Source organism: Anolis sagrei, chromosome 2 (assembly GCF_037176765.1).
Source record: "Anolis sagrei isolate rAnoSag1 chromosome 2, rAnoSag1.mat, whole genome shotgun sequence".
Lineage (NCBI taxonomy): Eukaryota > Metazoa > Chordata > Lepidosauria > Squamata > Dactyloidae > Anolis > Anolis sagrei.
The window spans coordinates 127,203,935-127,224,453 of NC_090022.1; the positions used below are offsets into that span (position 1 = coordinate 127,203,935).

General features: G+C 42.0%; 1 protein-coding gene across 17 annotated transcripts in view; it reads left to right on the forward strand.

Moving 5' to 3' along the window:
- WIZ (WIZ zinc finger) overlaps nucleotides 1–20,519 on the forward strand; it is a 71,090-nt gene that overhangs the window by 33,618 nt on the left and 16,953 nt on the right. For 13 of the 17 annotated variants that reach the window (XM_060764444.2, XM_060764447.2, XM_060764450.2 and 10 more), the window contains 3 exons: nucleotides 8,457–8,514; nucleotides 10,674–13,222; nucleotides 13,457–13,822. In XM_060764444.2, coding sequence (XP_060620427.2) covers nucleotides 8,457–8,514; nucleotides 10,674–13,222; nucleotides 13,457–13,822 — 2,973 coding nt within the window. The remainder of the gene's footprint in view (nucleotides 1–8,456; nucleotides 8,515–10,673; nucleotides 13,223–13,456; nucleotides 13,823–20,519) is intronic. The other 4 variants (XM_060764438.2, XM_060764451.2, XM_060764440.2 and 1 more) reach the window with 3 other exon arrangements.

Consider the following 20,519-nt stretch of genomic DNA (forward strand, 5'->3'; position numbering starts at 1 on the left):
CTACTCTGTAATTTTAAATTCACTTATGTAAATTTTACTTTCTCTGACTAATACACCAAGTTACAGTATTTATACAATGGGAATATTTTGCAAATAAACTGTAATGTCTGTTTGAACCTCTGGCCAAGTCAGGAACATAGTGATGCTGAATGCATTTATTTTGTTCTTTTCTAAAAGCCCAGGTCTCCCATTCTTAGCATTCAGAAGCAAAGTTTATTTTGGATTACCATAGAGGGTAAAATGTTAGCCTGCTAAGATCAAGACATTAAATGCATCCTGTGCTGCTTCTAAGAAATGAGGTCTCTCGTGTAGCGCATATTATAGTTGTGCTCATCAGAAGGAAGATAAATTGCTCTGTTTTTCCTCTAAAGGAGATAGTTTCTAAAAATAGAGCATGCTGGAGCTCAGCTCGAACAAAAGAATTCCTAAGATCCACCTCTGCCATTGTCCTTCTGTCTTTATGCCTGCTTTTGCTGTTTCTCTGAACAATTGGGTGGTTTTAAAATTTAGCTTTCTTTCTCCCATCATAAAGATGGAAATTCTCCAACATCTTCCTTCTCTGCTATTGAAATAACATCACAGTATCTGGTTTCCTTGAGCACTTGGGACCCTGCTGTTCACTAAGAGATCAATGTCATTTTTTTTGTCTTACAAAACACTTCTTTTAAAAAATGTGAAGAGCTTTCAGAGAGGTCATTCTCTAACGGTTTAGAGATGATATCTCTTTAGCCATGATTTTAATTGATCTTACAACGGAAATCTGGAGTCACTCCGTGTTTTCATTTGAAACGGCTGTATAATTAAAATTACTGATGTATACTTAAAATGAGGTTTGTTCATTAATAGTAACTTATTGACATGTTGAACTAGAGGATTTGGGATGGGTGGGTGATACACTTATTTGTGGAAAGCTAGCATTCAAATGATAACAATGGCTATGACTTAAATAAAAAGTTGAAGTGCACATTTATGTATGGTGATGCCTACAGTATTGGGAATAAAATGAAGAGAATTGAATGTGTCCATCTAAATTCTCTTTTTTTTCCTTCTGGGAAAGGCTCTCAGAAAAAAAATGACATATTTTTCCTTCAAAGTGTTTCTGTTTCAGTGTGAAACATTCAATTCTAGATTTTTTTTTGTCAGTGTTAATATTAATGTGCCTTTAGGTTATCCGTCAATTTAGGTGACACCATTAAAATTTTATAGGATTTTATTAGTCAATAAACACTCAAATGTGGGTTGCCACACCTTCCTCTGAAATAAAGCTCTAAAAAAAACTACAAAATGTCTTTCTCCCATCTCCAAAAGAGTTTTGCAATTCTGCCTTTAATCTTTTTGTCTGTTTTTTTTTTCTCATAAGGAGAAGGTTAAGCATATGAATGCATGAAGGCAGGGACAATGTTGATAGCGTCATGTTTTAGTTGCATTGTGGAAGCTTTAACTCACACCATTATTGAAAGCTGAATCCTCAACAGTGTGAAATGGGACTAAAACGCAGACTCATATCATTAAAAGGTTAAATCTGTCTTTGTCTTGAAATGACGTATGCAGCAATACTTTCTCTTTTTCATAGTGTGAGTGAAAATTGCATTGAATTATAATTCTTGCCTGAAGCTACTCGCAGAGAATATAAATCTTGGTTATCCTTTCATTCCATTTGTTATTTATTATGCTACAAATGTATTCAATGCTTCATCTCACTGGGAATGTTCTGCAGTTTCCAGCACTACACTTCCTACCTGTGAAGGCAATCAGATACAGGAAGGCAGAAACATAATGTTTATAAAAATGGATTATGTGTATTCAAGCTGTCTTCTTAATACACCTGTTCCATTTTTTCCAGCGACACTTGCTATCTCTCCTCTTAAGTCCTGAAATCTTTTTGATGTACTCTCTTGCATTCTTCCCATTTAGAGTCATATGTTAAGATATATTTGTTCTGCAGAAAGGCATGCCAGCAAGGTAGTACTATTCTTTCTGTCTGTACTCTTAGGACTGTAGACAAATCCTCTGCTGAATTAGAGCTAGACAGTATTAAAGATTGACACCAAAGATGCTGATAACTCAAATCTAAATTTCAGTTTCAGAGGATTTTTTTTTCTTGCCACTGTAGTCGCGGGGGGGGGGGGGGGTTGAGAGAGAGGAGGAATGTTTAGATAAGGGAAGGTACAATGTTGCTCACAGACCACATAGACCACATACACCCCCTTCCCTGAAATGTTTTTGGTGCATCCAGGAATACAAAAATAATTTTTCCCCCTCATGAATGTTGTCAAATGTACTCTAGGGAGTATGCTCTTGATACTTTTCTCCCTTTCCCTCTCTAATCATGCCGCTTCAAAATCCATAGCACTGTTGCTAACAACTGACCTCCAGCTCAAGGACTAGGGATTTCCAGTTCTCAGTGTCTATGCCATAGGGCCCTAACAGAAGCTGAAGAGATCAAGAGAAGGTGGCGAGACTATACAGAAGATCTGTATAGGAAGGATAATAATGTCGAGGATAGTTTTGATGGTATGTTTAGTGAATTACAACCAGACATCCTGAGGAGTGAGGTTGAATGGGCCTTAAGAAGCATTGCTAACAACAAGGCAGCAGGAGACGATGAGATCCCAGCTGAAATGTTTGAAATCTTGAAAGATGATGCTGTCAAGGTGTTGCATGCCATATGCCAGCAAATATGGAAAACACAAGAATGGCCATCAGACTGGAAAAAATCAACTTATATCCCCATGTCAAAAAAGGGAAATGCTAAAGACTGCTTAAACTTTCGTACAGTGGCACTTATTTCTTATGCTAGTAAGGCAATGCTCAAGATCCTGCAAGGAAGACTCCAGCAATACATGGAGCAAGAGTTGCCAGATGTACAATCTGAGTTTAGAAAAGGCAGAGGAATGAGAGACCAAATTGCCAGTATCCGCTGGATAATGGAGAAAGGCAGGGAGTTTCAGTAAAACATCTATTTCTGTTTTATTGACTGCTCTAAAGCCTTTGACTGTGTGGATCATAACAAACTGTGGCAAGTTCTTGGTGGTATAGGCATACCAAGCCACCTTGTCTCTCTCCTGAGGAATCTGTATAAGGACCAAGTAGCTACAGTAAGAACAGACGACGGAACAACAGACTGCTTCAAGATTGGGAAAGGCGTACGGCAGGGCTGTATACTCTCAACCAACCTATTCAACTTGTGTGCAGAACACATCATGAGATGTGCGGGGCTTGATGAATCCAAGGCTGGAATTAAAATTCCTGGAAGAAACATTAACAACCTTAGGTATGCAGATGATACCACTTTGATGGCCAAAAGCAAGGAGGAGCTGAGGAGCCTTCTAATCAAGGTGAAAGAAGAAAGTGCAAAAGCTGGGTTGCAATTAAACATAAAAAAAACCCCAAGATTATGGCAACCAGACTGATTGATAACTGGGAAATAGAGGGAGAAAACGTGGAGGCCGTGACAGATTTTGTATTTCTAGGTGCAAAGATTACTGCAGACGCAGACTGCAGCCAGGAAATCAGGAGACGCTTACTTCTTGGGAGGAGAGCAATGACCAGTCTCATGAAGAGTAGCGACATCACACTGGCAACGAAGATCCGCATAGTTAAAGCAATGGTATTCCCCATAGTCACCTACAGATGTGAGAGCTGGGCCATAGGGAAGGCTGAGCGAAGGAAGATAGGTGCTTTTGAACTGTGGTGTTGGAGGAAAGTTTAGGACATAAAACCCAACTGCTCATTGGAGGGAAGGATATTAGAGGCAAAGATGAAGTATTTTGGCCACATAATGAGAAGACAGGAAAGCTTTGAGAAGACAATGATGCTGGGGAAAATGGAAGGAAAAAGGAAGAGGGGCCGACCAAAGGCAAGATGGATGGATGGCATCCTTGAAGTGACTGGCTTGACCTCAAAGGAGCTGGGCATGGTGATGGCCGACAGGGAGCTCTGGCGTGGACTGGTCCATGAGGTCATGAAGAGTCGGAAACGGCTGAACGAATGAACAACAACAATGCCACATGTTAACTTTAAGTCCATCTTTAAATCTCTTTTGCTGTCCACCAACATTCAATTTTCTGTTTTTGAGTTGAGAATAAAGTAACTGCTTTAGGAAACAGTGATCGGGCAATAGGACAACGTGGCTAGTCCAGCAAAGTTGATGGCAGAGGATCATCACTTCAGTGCTGGTTGTCTTTTTCCTTCCAGAACACAGACTTTTGTCCACCTGTCTTCCCAAAAGATTTGCAAGATTTTTCAAAGACAACACTGAGGGAATCTTTCCAGAAGACGGTCCATATTTTGCACATTTATAACAGAGTTGGGAGGACAATAGCTTTATAAACAAGCATCTTGGTATCCCTCTAAATATCCCAATCCTCAAACGCTCTCTGCTTAACTGAAAAAAGTTGTACTGGCAGAACTCAGATGTATTTCAGTGTTGTATTTCAGTGTCAGTGTTGACTTTTGTGGAGAGGTAGCTGCCAAGGTAGCAGAAATGGTCAACATTTTCACACATTACACCATTAAGCTTTATTTCTGGCATTGCAGAGGGATTGGCTGTTGACTGCTGGAAGAGTCAACAGCCACTTTAGTTTTCTCCATGTTCAGTGAAAGGCCAAGCTTTTCATATGCTTCTGCAAAGGTGTTCAAAGTGGCGTTTAGGTCCTCTTCTGAATGAGCACAGACTACATTATCATCAGTATATTGGAGTTCTGTAAGATATGTGATTGTGCCCTTGGTTTTGGCTTTTAGCCTTCTGGGATTAAATAGTTTGCCATCTGTCCGATAGGTGATTTCCACAGTGGTGCAAAGCTTCCCATCAACAAGGTTCAGAATCCCCATTTCCCCATCCACCAGCCCTACCTAACCCCCCCCCCCCAACTCTCACTACCCACCTCAGCACATCCCACCCCTCCGCCATTCTTTCCTACTTTCCTTTACATCTGATATGTTCCCTTTCTTTTATTGTTACTTTGAAAAGATGCAAATAAAAACAATTAAAAATGCCAATAGGTGCTTCACCAAGTCACTTCTGATAGCAAAGCCAACTCTGTGTATTCTTCATTCTTGCTTAGCCAGTCCCCTCCAGAAGAAGGTGTAGCCTCCTTTTTCTTCTTTCAGCTGTCCCTCTCCTGCTCTGTGGGTCTCCTGGAGTGCTGCTATATCGATATTATAATACCTCAGCTCTCTTGCAAATAACAGTCCTGCATTCAGGGCGTTTATTGTCTGTGTTGTCCAACAAAGTCCATCGTTCCACTTTCCAAATTAATTTGTATTTTTTGTCAGAAAATGATAACTCCTCTGGATGCAGCAGTCCAGTCAGGGATAAGTAAGAAAGGCAGACTATGTTTAGGGCACCTTTTCAAGCCCCCTCCCAGTATGGGGTAAACAGAGAGTATCCTAAATAGGGTTGCTCAGTCATGGATACAACTGCCAAACTGCTCAACTGCCTCGGACCTTGAAGTACAATGACTGAAGCCATATCCATAATAATACATAATAATAATACACTTTATTTATATTCCGCTTTATCTCCCTGGAGGGACTCAGAACGGATTACAGTACATACAAGGCAAACATTCAATGCCTTTTAACACAAACAATAGCATATAATACACAAATAAGGTAAATGTCTTCCCCCTTTTTTCCATTTCCGACGTCTGAAGGTGATGCTCAACTTCCGGCCATGGGAAGGTGCTGTTGTTCCATTTTTCCATACCGAAGGAGCCTGCTTGGCCGTAGCCTTCTCCAATCTTTTGCTGGCATGTGTCTGCACAGGCACCGTACCTTCCTACCAGGAGGTGTTACCTTTTGATTTACTCGCACTGCATGCTTTTGAACTGCTAGGTAGACTAGGGGCGTCCAGATTTCACAGTCCTGCCCCTGTTGCTACCTGCTGATCACTATAGGAATTTCGTTAGTTTTCTTTTCTTTTTCTAGGAAGAAGCCTGTGTGTGAATTTGTTTTATGTGTGGAGATCAGTATAGACCCGATCAACACACAGTCTTCACAGAAAGAAATTAAGATCCAGTGGCATGGTTAACCCAACAAACGATAGCCTCTCATCTGTTGTGGCCTTCGTTGGCCCTCACAGCCATTGTAACGTACCGTGTTATCATCCTCACCATGACAAGGTGACATTCCACTGAGGGGGAATCAACTAAAAGATATATGTTAGCAATATTTGATTTATATATATATAAGATATATGTTTAGGACATCATTAAATGTCCTAAATGCTTGGCAGAAAAGCATGTTTTTCACCTGATGATGGAAGAACAGCAACAGAAGGAGCCACCTATTCTCCTTGAGGAGGGAGGTCCACAGTCTGGAAAGAACCCCCAAGGTTGTCCATACCCACGTTCCCATCAGATATGCCTTTGAAAGTGGTGGGGCAGAGAGAAGAGCTTCCCCTGAAGATCTTGTAACTTAAGCAGGCACTTGTAGAAAAGACAGCTGAAGCTGAGCTGCATGGAGTATCTGGGAAAGAGTTCCACACCACACATGGCCTGGCTGTAAGATGGGTTTTGTGGTCTTTCCAAAATTTCCTTCTTTCCATTTGAATAGTGAGGCCATAGAAACCCCTACCAGTATGAAAATCAAATAACATGATAAATTGATCTCTTTGATTAAAGAAGGCTTAAATTTATGTAACTGTTACAGATATTTTTTGAACTTCCAAATATGGTTTAATTAGCATTCTGCAGAATGGGAAAAGAAGCCCTTTGAAAAAAGGTTTATAAAGTGCCTTTTTTCTAAACTAGCGATGTGAACAGGAATGTATAACCTTATGTATTTTCATAAAAGCTCAGTTGATTGGCTATGATATTACATCATTGGCTCATCAAGAAATTAACATAAAAGTAGGTGTGAGTCCTTGTATGTAGTGAAGACTTTTTTTCTTCTTTAGCTGGTTCGTTCCATGCTTCTTTACCCCCATAAATCTCTGTGTTTTTCTAATTGCCTTGACAGATTGAGAAAACCACTTTCTCCTCTTTCTTTCTTTTTCAAATAGGAAGCCCATGGGTCATCCAGACTCACTCTTTTTTTTATCAAACAGAAATGTAAAATCACAGCGCTTTCAGTAACCTTTATAGGGCTTCTCCTTGAGCCATTGCAGAAGCAGTCAGTTCCTGGCAAAGGAATGCCCATTGCCAAAAGAACATAGTGCTGTTGCATGCAGTCGTGCTTGGAGAATGCAGCATAAGAAGAATACACTTCAGCGCAGATCCAGGCAGTGGAGTTCTGCATGGATTCTGTCTCAGGATAGGTTAGGGCCAGGTACTGTTTGCTGGCCTGTTGTGCCAAAATAAGAGCAATCCCATACAGCAATTGTGCCAGACTTTGTGATAAACCTCTAGAACACTATGCTAAACCCAAGCAGTGTCTGGAAATCTATGAGTAATTCTGCCTCTGAGAGGAATAATTCAAGTAATTTAAAGGGAAACATTTAGAAATAATAGGACAATGAGGAATGTTATAAATTTGGATAGACATGAGTCAGAATAAGGGACAAAGAAGTAGATTTTTGGTTTTCGTTTCGTTTCGACTGTTCCTTATTTTAAGAGTCAATCCAAAATGTTGTACCTCAGAATTTCTGTCTCCACATTGCAAAAATTAGATGAAAATTTGATTTAAAATTTTTAAATCAGTTTTGCCTCCTTTAAATTTAGAGTTCTGGAGTTATTTGTTTCAGTTCCTCCAGTCATTATCGGTGTTGTTCAGAAAGTTTAGTCCTTCTAATAGCTCTAGAACAGTGGTTCTCAACCTGTGGGTCCCAAAATGTTTTAGCCTTCAACTCCCAGAAATCCTAACAACTGGTAAACTGGCTGGCATTTCTGAGAGTTGTAGGCCAAAACACCTGGGGATCCCAGGTTGAGAACCACTACTCTAGAAGATGAATATAATTAAGTATATAATCATAACTAACAGGCTCTGAATGGGCCTGTGCATTGTATATGTGTTTGTGTATATTAAAGTATTATGCAGACTTCTACAAGTCTAGCATGCAAAGTACCGCTACCTCTGAGAGGACAGATAAGGCAAATCACTATAATTATAAGGCACCTGGTCAGAATGTTGTTTATGAGCTGCCTTTCAATTCATGTAGAAAGCAAGACTACAGTTTGGTGGGGTATCTGGAACAAAACCTAGTATGCGTAAATAATTTGGCTTCTTGCACAAAAGATTATTGGGCACGCTTCCTTTCAAATTTATATATATATTTTAAACTGCTTAACTGCAAGAATGATTATATATCAAATCGTTGGTGCTCTGGATTAAATGGTGTGGGTTAGAAATCTCATGCTAATCCAAAACCGCCCCCAGGAAAGCTCAGAAACTGGGTGGGTTTATCTGTTTGGAAAGCTTTATAGCTTTAAAATTACAAGATTGTAAATTACACTGAAAATCGTGGTAGTCATCTTTGCAATCAAGCCTGTGATGTTACTTTTTCTCCCCTGCAGATGAGCTTAGTCCTTCTCTTGGTGTTGTCTCCATTACAGATCGCAGGAAGGAATCCCGGTAAGTACTGAAATTTCTGGAGGAAGAATTACTGTGTTTGGCATTTCTAATCTCTATGGGCCAGTTCCCAAGGTCTTTCATTTGTACTGGAACATCAAGCTTAGTATAATACCATTCAATGTAACATGTGTGCCTTTGCCCATATAATCTTTCCTGGAAAATTTCCCTAGCCTCCCTTTGAAGTGGGTCATACCCAAGTCAGTTGTGTTTGCTCTTCAGGTCATTGGAGCAATTTGAAAGAACATGTTTCTACTACTTGATCAGGGATCCTAGGCATCTTTATCTAGAAATAATATCTTGGGTTATCAATGAAATTTGTTTCCAAAGCAGAGGGAGGAAACCCATTTTAATCTAGACATTGTTGACTCTAGCTCTCATATTTCCTAATCACTGGCTGTGCTGTTGGACTGTATAGGAGTTCTAGTACATTACATCTAGGAGACACCAGGTTGCCCATCACCATGCGTGTAATTTAAGAGTACACAAGACTTTTAATTGTTCATTGGATTTCCAGTCTTCATTGTCATGTGTGTTCAGTAAAGATTATACAGCTCCTCTCAGTTATTTGGACATCCTCTCCTTTCTGTGTGAAATGAACTGGAATGGGTGCACCATTGTGGTGCTGAAAATGTACAGTTTAAATTGTTTAAGCACTGGAGGGATGGGGCAATGTCCACAAGCTAGAAGAGCATGACAACATTTGATATTAGCTATGTGTTTTTTAAAGCATGATTATTGCAGATTTCTTTCTTTCGAGAAAGAAGCAACGGCATTCAGTATTTGTCTAGATCAGGGGTCCACAAAATTTTTAAACAGAGGGCCAGGTCACACTGTTGGAGGGCCGGATTATAATTTGAAAAAAAAAACATGAATGAATTTCTATACACACTGCACATATCTTATTTGTAGTGCAAAAAAGGGAGGAAACCCATTTTAATCTAGACATTACAATAATTAAAATGAAGAACAATTTCAATAAATATATGTCTATTAGTATTTCAATGGGAAGTGTGGGCCTGCTTTTGGCTGATGAGATAGGATTGTTGTTGTTGTTGTGTGCTTTCAAGTCATTTCAGACTTAGACTGACCTTGAGCAAGGGCCGGGTAAATTACCTTGAAGGGCCGTATTCGGCCCCCGGGCCTTAGTTTGAGGACCCTTGGTCTAAATCAACATTGTAGTACACAAAGAAGGGGGTTATCACTTTCCTCCTTGTACAGTTTTCTTAACTAAAATCCTCTCATTGCTATTTTCCCCCAAAGTTTTTTTTACTGAACCTGGAGGACGATAATAATAGGTTTTTTTGGGGGGGGGGGGGTTAGCAAAGAAAGTGTTAAACTCTTTCCCAGCATGCCACTGTCCTGATTCAGATAGGTTTGTGGTCAAGCTGTTTTTGAAAAGAAAGCCAATGCCAAATGTTCTTAATGCATGTGTAGTTTGATCTGAGATCTTTGTATGAGAACACTAGGCAGACCGTTAATAGATAGTGAAACTTTGATTATGACACCTCTTTCTAAGATTCCCATAGTGAAAATACAAAAAATGTTGGTTTCTTTTTGCTCTTAGTAATTCTTCCTAGGTCTTTTGTGAATACGGTCAGAACCTAACATAAAGCATTCCTGAATTGCTTGGCAAAATTAAGGCTCTTGCCATCACTAGATTGTTCTGAGTTGATACTAAAGGAGAATGTTATTTTAGGGCAATTGGACACAGTTGTTGAGTCGGTTATGGAATATATGAAGCAACAGTGGAAATATAAAATAGGAAAACACGATCTGGCTATGAATAAGGAGAATGAAGAAGTGAACACAGATAACAAAACCTTCTAGTTGTATCACGAAAAAAATAGGATGAGCACTGAGGAGACATTTCTTGGAAAGGAATTGGCTGAGCTAGTGGAGGGGCTTTGGTGTTTCTGCTATCCTGCTACTAAGGCTAGGAACAATTATTCTTCCATGATTGGTGTTCTGTTGATGTAAGCATGCAGGAGGATGTGAGCAGACATATGTTTTCCACACAGCTGCTAAGACAAATGCATGATCTTGTCTGTGACTCCAAGCAATAGTGCTTCATAATCCATGATTATAAGCCTGTGAATAATTTAAACATTGCATTTGTATTGCAATTGTTAGTTAATGTGTGTTCACCATTCTCATTTCAGCAGCAAGGCAGAGCACCGTTTGAAATTTAGGAAAGGCTGTTACAAAGCAGATTCAAGAAGATCAGCGGATCAAAGAAGCATGACTGTTTTGTGGAACTACTCTACACAGGAGACAGTGGGCAGTGTCTCCAAAGAAGAAAGCACTTTAGAAAGACTCCCTGGTTTGAAGGATTCAGAGAGCACTAAGGATATCTCATGGCAAAATCCTTCTTACTCAGAAGAACCCACTTCTGCAGTGGAATCTAACATTATGAAAACTGTGCAAATTAATACTGATGATCAAGAAGGGGAGCTTGAGCACTTAGAACATGGAATGGCAGCTGGGGAAGCTTCTCCACAACTTGATGGTGCACAGACTGTTAGTGGGGATGAAAGTTATCACAGCAATGAACCAAAGCAGCTAGAATCCTTCAGCAAAGAGCACTTAGACAGAAAGCAAGAATTGGAAAATAAGGGCTTTCAGACACTTGACTGGCTTTCTGAGCACAATGAAGGGCTTGGTCCTCCCTATAGAAGCATAAATAAGCCAACAGATGTAGCAACAAACCTATCTGTCAGGGGACAGTTGGCACGAGAAGCTTCTTTACTGGCTCTGCCAGTATTTAGAAAAACGCTGAAACCTCACCTAAGTAAAACAAAGACTATTGAGAGTGCACCCTCCTCAAGGAAAGGGCAGGCAATGAACTCTGATTTGGGTGATGTAAGTCCTGTCAACAAAGCTGAATGGGCATTGCAGACATCAGGGGTTCAAACTGCTACGGACCTGGCTGTCCGTAAACGCACTTGGAGCATTAGGGGCAGAGATACTGTGGAACATGTTCGCCCGAGGTCTGCAGAGTCTCCTACTGGCAGTACTTATGATGATGAGACAAGGCCCTATATATCCAATCTCGTGCTGGAGGAAGAGGGGAAAGAGGATGTAGGCCAGGAGGATCCCACTGTGTATACATGCATTGAGTGCAGCATCTATTTTAAGATGAAGGAACATTTGATGGATCACATGCTTCAACATAACAGAGGACTAGATCTGGATCAAGACAGAGAGGATGCTGGAGATCAATGTCAGTTGACTTGTAATGAGTGTGGATGGGCTTTTGGGGACATTGATTCTCTAGAGCAGCACAGGAGACTCCATCAGGAGTCACGAGAAAAAATAATTGAGGAAATTCAGAAGCTTGATGAATTTCCGGATGAAGGACGTGATGCCAGGCTACAATGCCCAAAATGTGTGTTTGGCACTAACTCCTCTAAGGTGTTTGTCCAGCATGCAAAAATGCATGTCAGGGAGAGGAAGGACCAAGGTTTGAAGCATGTGAACTTGTTTGGCAATTCTGGTGGTAGTAAACCAAGAGACAGCTCCATTCACAATATATACAGACACTTCCGGTCAAATGAGTGTCTTCCTCAAACGACACATATGCACAGTAGCAACAAAGGTCATAGTACTTGCATGCTTTGCAGCTTTCCTGCCCCAAATGACAATATTTTAAAAGAACACATGAAATACACTCATTCACAATTGCCATGGAACACAGAGACTTTTGAAGCAGATATGAATCAGCCTGGAACTAGTAGGGATACCTACAGCCCTAACAGGTCCAGTCGATTTTCAGAAAGTGATTATTTGAGCAAAGCAGACAGATTCTTTCCCCAATCCCACGGTGAGATCATTTCCCACTATGACTCTCCCCCTGCCTTTCTAGGGGGCCATCACAGACTTAATAAAAGTAATGGCAGTAATAAGAAAGAAATTCCAAAGCCTGGCTTTCGGGCTAGGAAACGAGCTCCCTATACCTCCTCACAGAAGATCTTGGAGATGTCCTCTCTTACCTCAGCAAACGCTTACTCTCCACATGCCCTAAAAGAAAGGAATAAAAGCACAATGCTGCCACTTGATTCTGAGAGGGAGAACGCCAAAAGCCACCCAGGTGTGTTAGAAGAACTCCAGCACAAGTGGTTACCCATAAATGATGTTAGGAGTATGGAAGAAGAATTCCCCTTAGCAACAGAAATACAGTTAGCAGAGAATAGATACTTCAGGCCCTTTGCTATTCCTCAGTCCGCCTTGGACCTCAAAAGGACTTTCAGGGGCACTTTGAAAGCAATAGATTTTTCAGTAGCATCAGCAGGACAGCAGCACCAGTTACGTCAGATGGTTCCTATTGTAATTGTTGAGGAGATTAATCTTTATCGCAGAAAGGTGAAACGACCCAAGATGAAAACTCTCAAAAAAAAGGTGTTGCCTCTCTCCCGAGAGTTTGGAATGGATGAGTCCCCTCCCCTAGGTGTCTTCCTATTAGATTCCTCTCTAGAAGGATCTCTAGAACTGGATGACCTTCTGGATGCAGATTCGTCGATGTTGAAGAATGAGGAGAGGAAATGCCCATACTGTCCTGACAGGTTCCACAATGGGATTGGCCTAGCCAATCACGTGCGGGGCCACCTGAACAGGGTGGGTGTGAGCTACAATGTCCGTCACTTCATCTCTGCAGAAGAAGTGAAAGCTATTGAGCAAAAATTTTCCTTCCAAAAGAAGAAGAAAAAAGGTAGTATGTATTCAATTTACAAATTTTGCAATTTTAAAAATATTTTTCATTCCTGTGAAGATGGGTATGTATGTTCCCCTATATTCTCTCTCGCAAGCAAATATTACAGGTTCCTGGTGATGACTGTCATGGTGTTGTGTGTTTAATTACATAGTCTAGTGGGTGGTCTCTTGATCTTACTTATTGCAGAAGCTTTATAATTTAGCATGACACTGATTGTGATTCTTTCTTTCACAGTTGCAAACTTTGATCCGGGTACCTTCAGTTTAATGAGATGTGAATTCTGTGGGGCTGGCTTTGACACGCGTGCAGGCTTATCCAGTCATGCCAGGGCCCACTTGAGAGATTTTGGTATCACCAATTGGGAACTTACCATCTCACCAATTAACATCCTGAAGGAGCTATTGGCCAATTCTTCAGAACATCCTATGCTTCAATCTGCACTAGGAACTGATCCTTCATCTCCAAATCAAGACAGAGAGATGCTTGGCTTTAGGCCCTGCAAAAGCACAACCCCCATATCTGAATGCAGCATTTCACAATCACCCTTTTCCCCATTTCCTCCTTCCTGGGGAGATGAGCCCATGCAGTCCTTCAGAGATGGTAAGCAGTTTTTAAACTTTACACGTATCCTTGAAATAGTGAAAGTAAAAGTAAGCATTTGTATTCCTTTACTTTCCCTATGAATAAAATGATGGTGTTTGTTGTAATGGTAAACTGAAGTGCATTTTCTTCCCAGAGGAGAAAATGTAGAATTCACATTTTTCCTAGGAGCCTGCTAAAGGCCTTAATGTGGTAGCGGGAAAAAACTATGTCCTGATCATTGATTTTCACCACTCTCCCAGCTATTCTAATTCATATCTATTGGAGAGGAGGCTAATGCCTGTCCAGATATTAGAAGCAAGCTAACAGAGAGGAAGGTGATGGGGCTAGAATAGAAAACAATGAAGCATGTCATTTGAGACATTTCCAAAGAATATAACTTTTAGAAAAGGCACACTTTTGTAGAAAACTTTGGTAAAGATTGGTTCTTACAGAGTGTAACACATGTGAGCAGTATAAAATTTGCTTTTTCTTCCTATCAGCAGGCCACTGGGCCTGGACAGTGACATTGTAGTGCCCAAATAGGAATGGGACAATTATTCTCCTTGTAATGTATGCATTAGTTAGCATGTATATAACATGAAGTGTTTCCTCCTGACATTGCATCAAGCATTCCTCAAAATTTATACTTATTTGAGAGAGAGAAAAGAAAAATATCAGGATAGAATATCTTTGGCTGAATTTGATACATCATGTTTTAGGCCAGTATATTCTGGTTTGAGTTGTTTTGTTCACAACAGTGACAATTTGCTGTCTTAACGTTAGATTTTTGTCTATACAGCTTGCTTGCCCTAGCATATTTCTGTGATTTTCACATTGACAAAACTTTCGTGTGATAGGTATGAATTCCGGGGAAAAATAACAAAGGTCACTAATATTAATTCACAGTTTAACCATGAGGCATTAGAAGTACATAATTGTAATGGAATTTTCAATTGTCATACCATCATAATTTTTGTTTTATAGATTTGTTTAAAAAACAAACTTGTTTCTATACTAGCAATGTTAAGTCATTTACAGGCAGCAGTCTGAACCTCATTGGTCAATTAAATGAATCTATTAGACATACTCCTCACAAACTGACATATTTTTCACCTATAATTTTAACGTAATTTAGAAACCTTTTCCTACCTTTTGAGTTTGCACATCTTAGAAGAAGGACTGTAATCTTTTCAGCTGCCTATATGTTGATAGGTACCATGCTTCCTTCTACTATCCAAATGCCTTTCCTCTGAGTAATTATTAAACAACAGTATAGCTATCATTAAAGGTTTCAAGTATATATTGTATACAGTGAAATAAGAATAAGAGAAAATAACACAGACCAACCCACCAAAAACTCTTGATGTCCTAATTTTTAGGTCTATTCCTGGGGTTATTTGGGGCACTGCATCAGCTCTTAGTTTCTATGGACTTTATGAGCCACAGTCTTCTCCCAGTTGTTGAAACAGAATCTCACAGAGCAGGGCAACTTTCGGTGGGACTCTGTTGGGCTCCATTTTGCCAGCATGGAGAAATGGAGCTCAGAGTGTCTTTGGAGGAGTTCAGTGTGGTGAGGAAGTGGGAAAAGGACGGGAAACCACATGGGATGGGAGGACATGCCAGAAGACAGGAAAAGACGATAGGGAACGAAGGAGGATGGTTCCCTCTGCTTTCCCAACCTTAGATAAGGTTATCATAGTTTTCTATGGTCAAGCAGATGGTGACTGGTAGATGGCATGTGTCCTGTATCTCAAAAACTAGAGCTTATAGGGGGAAACCGTTAACATTCTTGGAATTGGCAGGTCAAATATACCAAGAAATAGGACTAACATTTGGACACCAAAATGTGTCCAAATGGTGTATTCTATCTATGGCATATACTAGCATGTGGGTTGGTACCTTTTGGCACTCTGTATATGAGGCATTTTAGTGTGCTGTCCATATTCATATGAATGTCACATTCTCCTAAATTTACCTGGCAATGCTCATTTGTTCAGTGTTGAGAAAAAATGTTTTTGAGCCCAGTGGGGAACTGTGTAAAGGCTCCCCACTATGGCTTTGTTCTTTACACAGGCATACACAGTGTAGGCACAAGCAGCAATATGTCCTCCTGGAAAGGGTGAAGGTGAAATCAAGATGTGCTACACCACAGCATTGCATTCATCTACAAAGTTTGTGTCTAAGTCCTAAAAATACACACACACACACAGAAAGAAAGATCTGCTATGATTTGTTCTTGAGAATCCCATGTTGACTTCTAGTAATCATGGTATTCCTTTCTAAGACTGTCTAATAATCTGTTCTAGGCTCTTGCCTGGGATTGATGTCAGGCTGACATAACAGTAATTCTTTTATCCTCTTTTTCCAACTCTCTGAAGATGGGACATTTACCCTTCTTGTCTGCTGCAGCTTCTCACGTTCCAGGAATTTTCAAAGATTATTGCCAATGATTCTGAGATGACTTCTGCAAGTTCTTTGAATGCTCTTGTGTGTAATTCACTTTACCCTGGAGATCTGGATTCACTAAGAACAGTTAGATATGCTACTACCTGCTGCATTTCCCCTACTGCATCATCTGATTCATTTGCTCTGGTTAAGCACTGTTTACTTTTGGGAGAAGACTAAGGCCCCTTCCACACTGCTCCTATATCCAAGGATCTGATCCCAGATTATCTGCTTATTCCAGATTATCTGGCATTGGAGATGCATATAATCCAGTTTAAAGCAGATTATCTGGGATCAGATCCTGGGATACAGGGCAGTGTAGAAAGGGCCTGAGACACATAAGGTATTGAGTAATTCTGCTTTTTTTCTGTCCCGTTAGCATTTCACCATCTTCACCAGACATAATCAAAGCAGTTATTTTAATCTTTTTTACCTCTCTAGCAAACCTGAGCTTGTTCTGCAATTTCGCTTTTCTGATTTTCTCCCTACATATGCTGACTAGCTCAGCTGAAAGATTTTTAGATTTCCTTCCTGGTTTATTTAGACATCTCCCATTTTCTTCCAAATTGGAGCTGTTTGAGACCATGCCATCATTATCTCATTCCTATCTGTCATTAACGCCTCCCATGGGATAACACCTAAGTTTCCTGGAATCCGATTTCTTAAAGTCTAGAATGCTTGTCTGACCATGCCTGGCTTCTTCACCTTTGTTCTCTATAGCAAACTCCTGGAGAAGACGGACACTCTCTCCTAAGGATCTTACCACTTTCACTCCATTGACCAGGTCACCACTGTTGGTTAGGATCAAATTTAAAATAGGTGATCCCCTTGTTGTCTTTTCACCTTCTGGACCATCAGAGTGTCTGTAAAGCAATTAAGGAAATTGTAGGACCTTGTCACCTTGGCAGGATTTGTCTTCCAACAAATATTCAGATAATTAAAATCTTCCATATCTACTATTGCTCTCCTTTTTGAAATGCTGGTCACCTGTTCCATCCTCAGTTTGTAGTGGACCTCCACAATAATACCTACGTTATTTTACTTTCTCTTTTAATTTTTGCTCAGATGCTCTCAACAATCCTTCCAGGATTTAAATCTTTGGTCTCTTCCCAGGGGTAAACATCATTGCTATACAGTGCTACACCTTCTTTTCTGTTTAGTTTATTTCTCTTCCAGGATTTAAGTCTTTCATCTCTTTACAGGTGTAAATATCATTGCTATACAGTGCTACACCTTAAACCATCCATTACTACATCTCAGTCACGAGACTCATCCCACAGACTCAGTGATGCCTATTATATTTGCTTTGCTGTATTATGAATTCAAGTTAATGTTATTTCCTGTGCTCTGTGCCTTAGTGTAGAGCAGTATTCCTCAAACCGTGCTCCTTCAGATGTTTTGGACTTCAGCTCCCAGAAATTAGAGGTTGTGGCAGCTGAAGTCCAAAACATCTGGAGAAACAAGAGTTTAAGAACAACTAATCCCCCCCCCCCCCCCCATTCTTGTGGTAGAGATCTTAGAAGATGAAACCTCTTTGCCACATTTCTCATTCCTCCACTGGGAGCTTCCATCCCTCCAACGGTATCTTTGCAAGATTGTTCTGCAGATATTGCAAGCATAGATGACCATAGGCTTTCAAAGTAGTGTGAAGCCTGAAGATGCTAATAGGGGCTCTGCTGGAGTCAAAACTACACACATGTGCGCGCCTTGGCCATTTTCTGTTTCATATTCTGGCTTTGTTGTCCATTAAGTGAAATCTGGACAGCTTTTTAGTCACAGATGACTTTCCAGAGAAAGTTGTGAGAAATAAAAGCATCTTTTACCTTTTCTGCCCCAACCTCACATCGAGACTGGATGTTCAGCAGAATCCTTAGCATTCGAAGACTAGTGAGCTCAATCAATTTCAGACAATATCTGGAGAGTTAAGGTGGCAGCACTGGGAAGGGAAGCACTTCAAGTACAGGCTGCGCGGTTCCTATTTTTTCATGTGCATATTATTTATTTACTGTATTTGTATCCTGCCTTTTTCTACCCCAAAGGGGCCTCAAGGTGGCTATATATTTGGGCAACTATTCAGACAACATACAATTAAAATACATTTAAGTCAAAATTTAAAAATAAAATTAAAGCACATTTAAATATACAAAAACATTGCATTCACTATTAAAATCATGCAATCCAGTCTTGATCAGGGGCTGTTCCAAAAATCATTGCACATATCCTGTAACTATTATTGCGCTATTGTTAATCTCTAAAGGCTTGATCCCAAAGCCAGGTTTTCACTTTCCTTCTGAAGGCCAGGAGAAAGGGAGCTGCTCTAATATCACTGGGGGAGATATGTCTGGAAAGGTAAGCTAGGCCAGAACACTTTAGGGCTTTATGGGCTTAAACCAGCACTTTGAATTGCGCTCTGCAGCAGACTGGCAGCCAGTGGAGCTGGCATAATGGGGGTTGTATGCTCCCGGTACGCTGCTCCAGTAAAATAGTGTTTTGGTTGAAATAGTGTTGAACATCTTGATAGTGAAATAGAAAAATGCTAAATAACTTTTTTTCTAATTAGGGTACTGCTGTGTTATCGGAGCGGAACCCAAAAGGGAACCTAGGCAAAATAGTCTCTTTTGGAGGGGGGTGTTATAAATGTGGTTGCTAGTCTTGTGCAGAAAGTTAGGGTGGGCCAGCTACTCAAACAACGGTTCTCAACTTGTGGGTCCCCAGATATTTTGTCCTACAACTCCCAGAAATCTCAGCCAGTGTACCAGGGCCAAACATCTGGGGACCCACGGGTTGAGGGCCACTGTGCTAAAAGAATCAGGGCCTGGTCCTGGCTAGCTGATGATGATGATTCACAAAGGGAGAGAGCAGGCGCCGTGGTTTAGCTAGCACTGCATTCCTGGGGAGACCTGAGAATCCGAGGCTTTCCCCGTCTGCCCTTTGGCCTGCGTTGCCCTCCCTCCCGTGAGGAGGGTTCTGCCTTGGGCGGAGGGGGCGGGGGGAGTCGGCTTGAGGCCAGGGCTTTCTGCCTGCGCGGGCTCTGGGCCTGGCTGGTGGGGGCCGGGCTCGGCGCTCGATTGCGCTCCCTGCTCGCGCTCCGCCGGGGCCTCGGCGCTCCGCCCTCCCGCCTGGCTGCGGCCCCGCATGTGCTGCGCCCAAGATGGCGGCCCCCACCCCCTCGCAGCCCCGAGCCACAAAAGCCCCCGCGGGCGCGGCGGTGGCGCCCCGGCCCCGCGAGGAGGAGGAAGGCGGCGGAGAGGCGGAGGCTGGCGCGGGGCCGCCCCCCGAGACCGGTAAGCCCTTCACGCGCGGGATCGGGCGGCCGGCCGGCCGGCCGGCTGACTCAGTGGCCGATTGATTAGCGGGGCCCAAGGCCAGGCTCCCGCCTCTCTCTTTCCCTCCCGAGGGGAGGCCGCGGCGCCCCTTCGCCCCCAAAAGCGGGGAGGGAGGGAAGGCAAAGAAGGAAGGCAGGGGCGCCCCCTCTCTGCCAACCCTTCCGCCTGCCTGCCTGTCTCTGCCTGCCCGGGAAACCTTCCTTGTCAGGGCCTAGCGGGGCCTTTTCTTCTTTTTGAGCCCTTTCCTGTCGCTCCCCCCTGCCCGCCGTCCCTCAGGGCCCCTCCCTTCCCTTCCCTTCCGCCGCCTTCGCTTTGGTTTGCAGCACCGGAGCCCTGGCCAGCGCCTCCCGTTTAGGCCGAGTCTCTGGTAGCAGCAGGGGCAGCGGCGGCGGCGGCGTCTCATGGAAGAGCGAGGGGCTTGCTACTGCAAGGAAATAGCATCACTCTCCCCTCGGAGGAGGAAGGATGTGAGGCCTCCTCGTAGGTCCCTGCTTTTGTTTATTGTTCTTTCTCAAAACATTGGGAGAACGTCCTGAGGATAAGGGCTATTGCGGTGGAGGCACCTCTGTAGGTTCTTAATTAGAGGTTGGGTGGCCATCTGTCAGGAGGGTTTTGATTGGGTGTGCCAGCCTGGCAGGAAGGCTGGGCTGGATGGTCTCTTCTTCCACTTCCATGACTTCCAACTTACAGTGGCCCGAACGAGTGTTAGGAAAAACAACAATAATAATAACAACAACAATAATATAATAGCAACAGAAATATATGAGAAAGCAGGAAAAACTCAACCATTATCAAGACTTCAAAACTGAACTGCAAAGGCTCTGGCATAAACCAGTACAGGTGGTCCCAGTGGTCATCGGCACACTGGGTGCCGTGCCAAAAGATCTCAGTCAGCATTTGGAAACAATAAACACTGACAAAATCACAATCTGTCAACTGCAAAA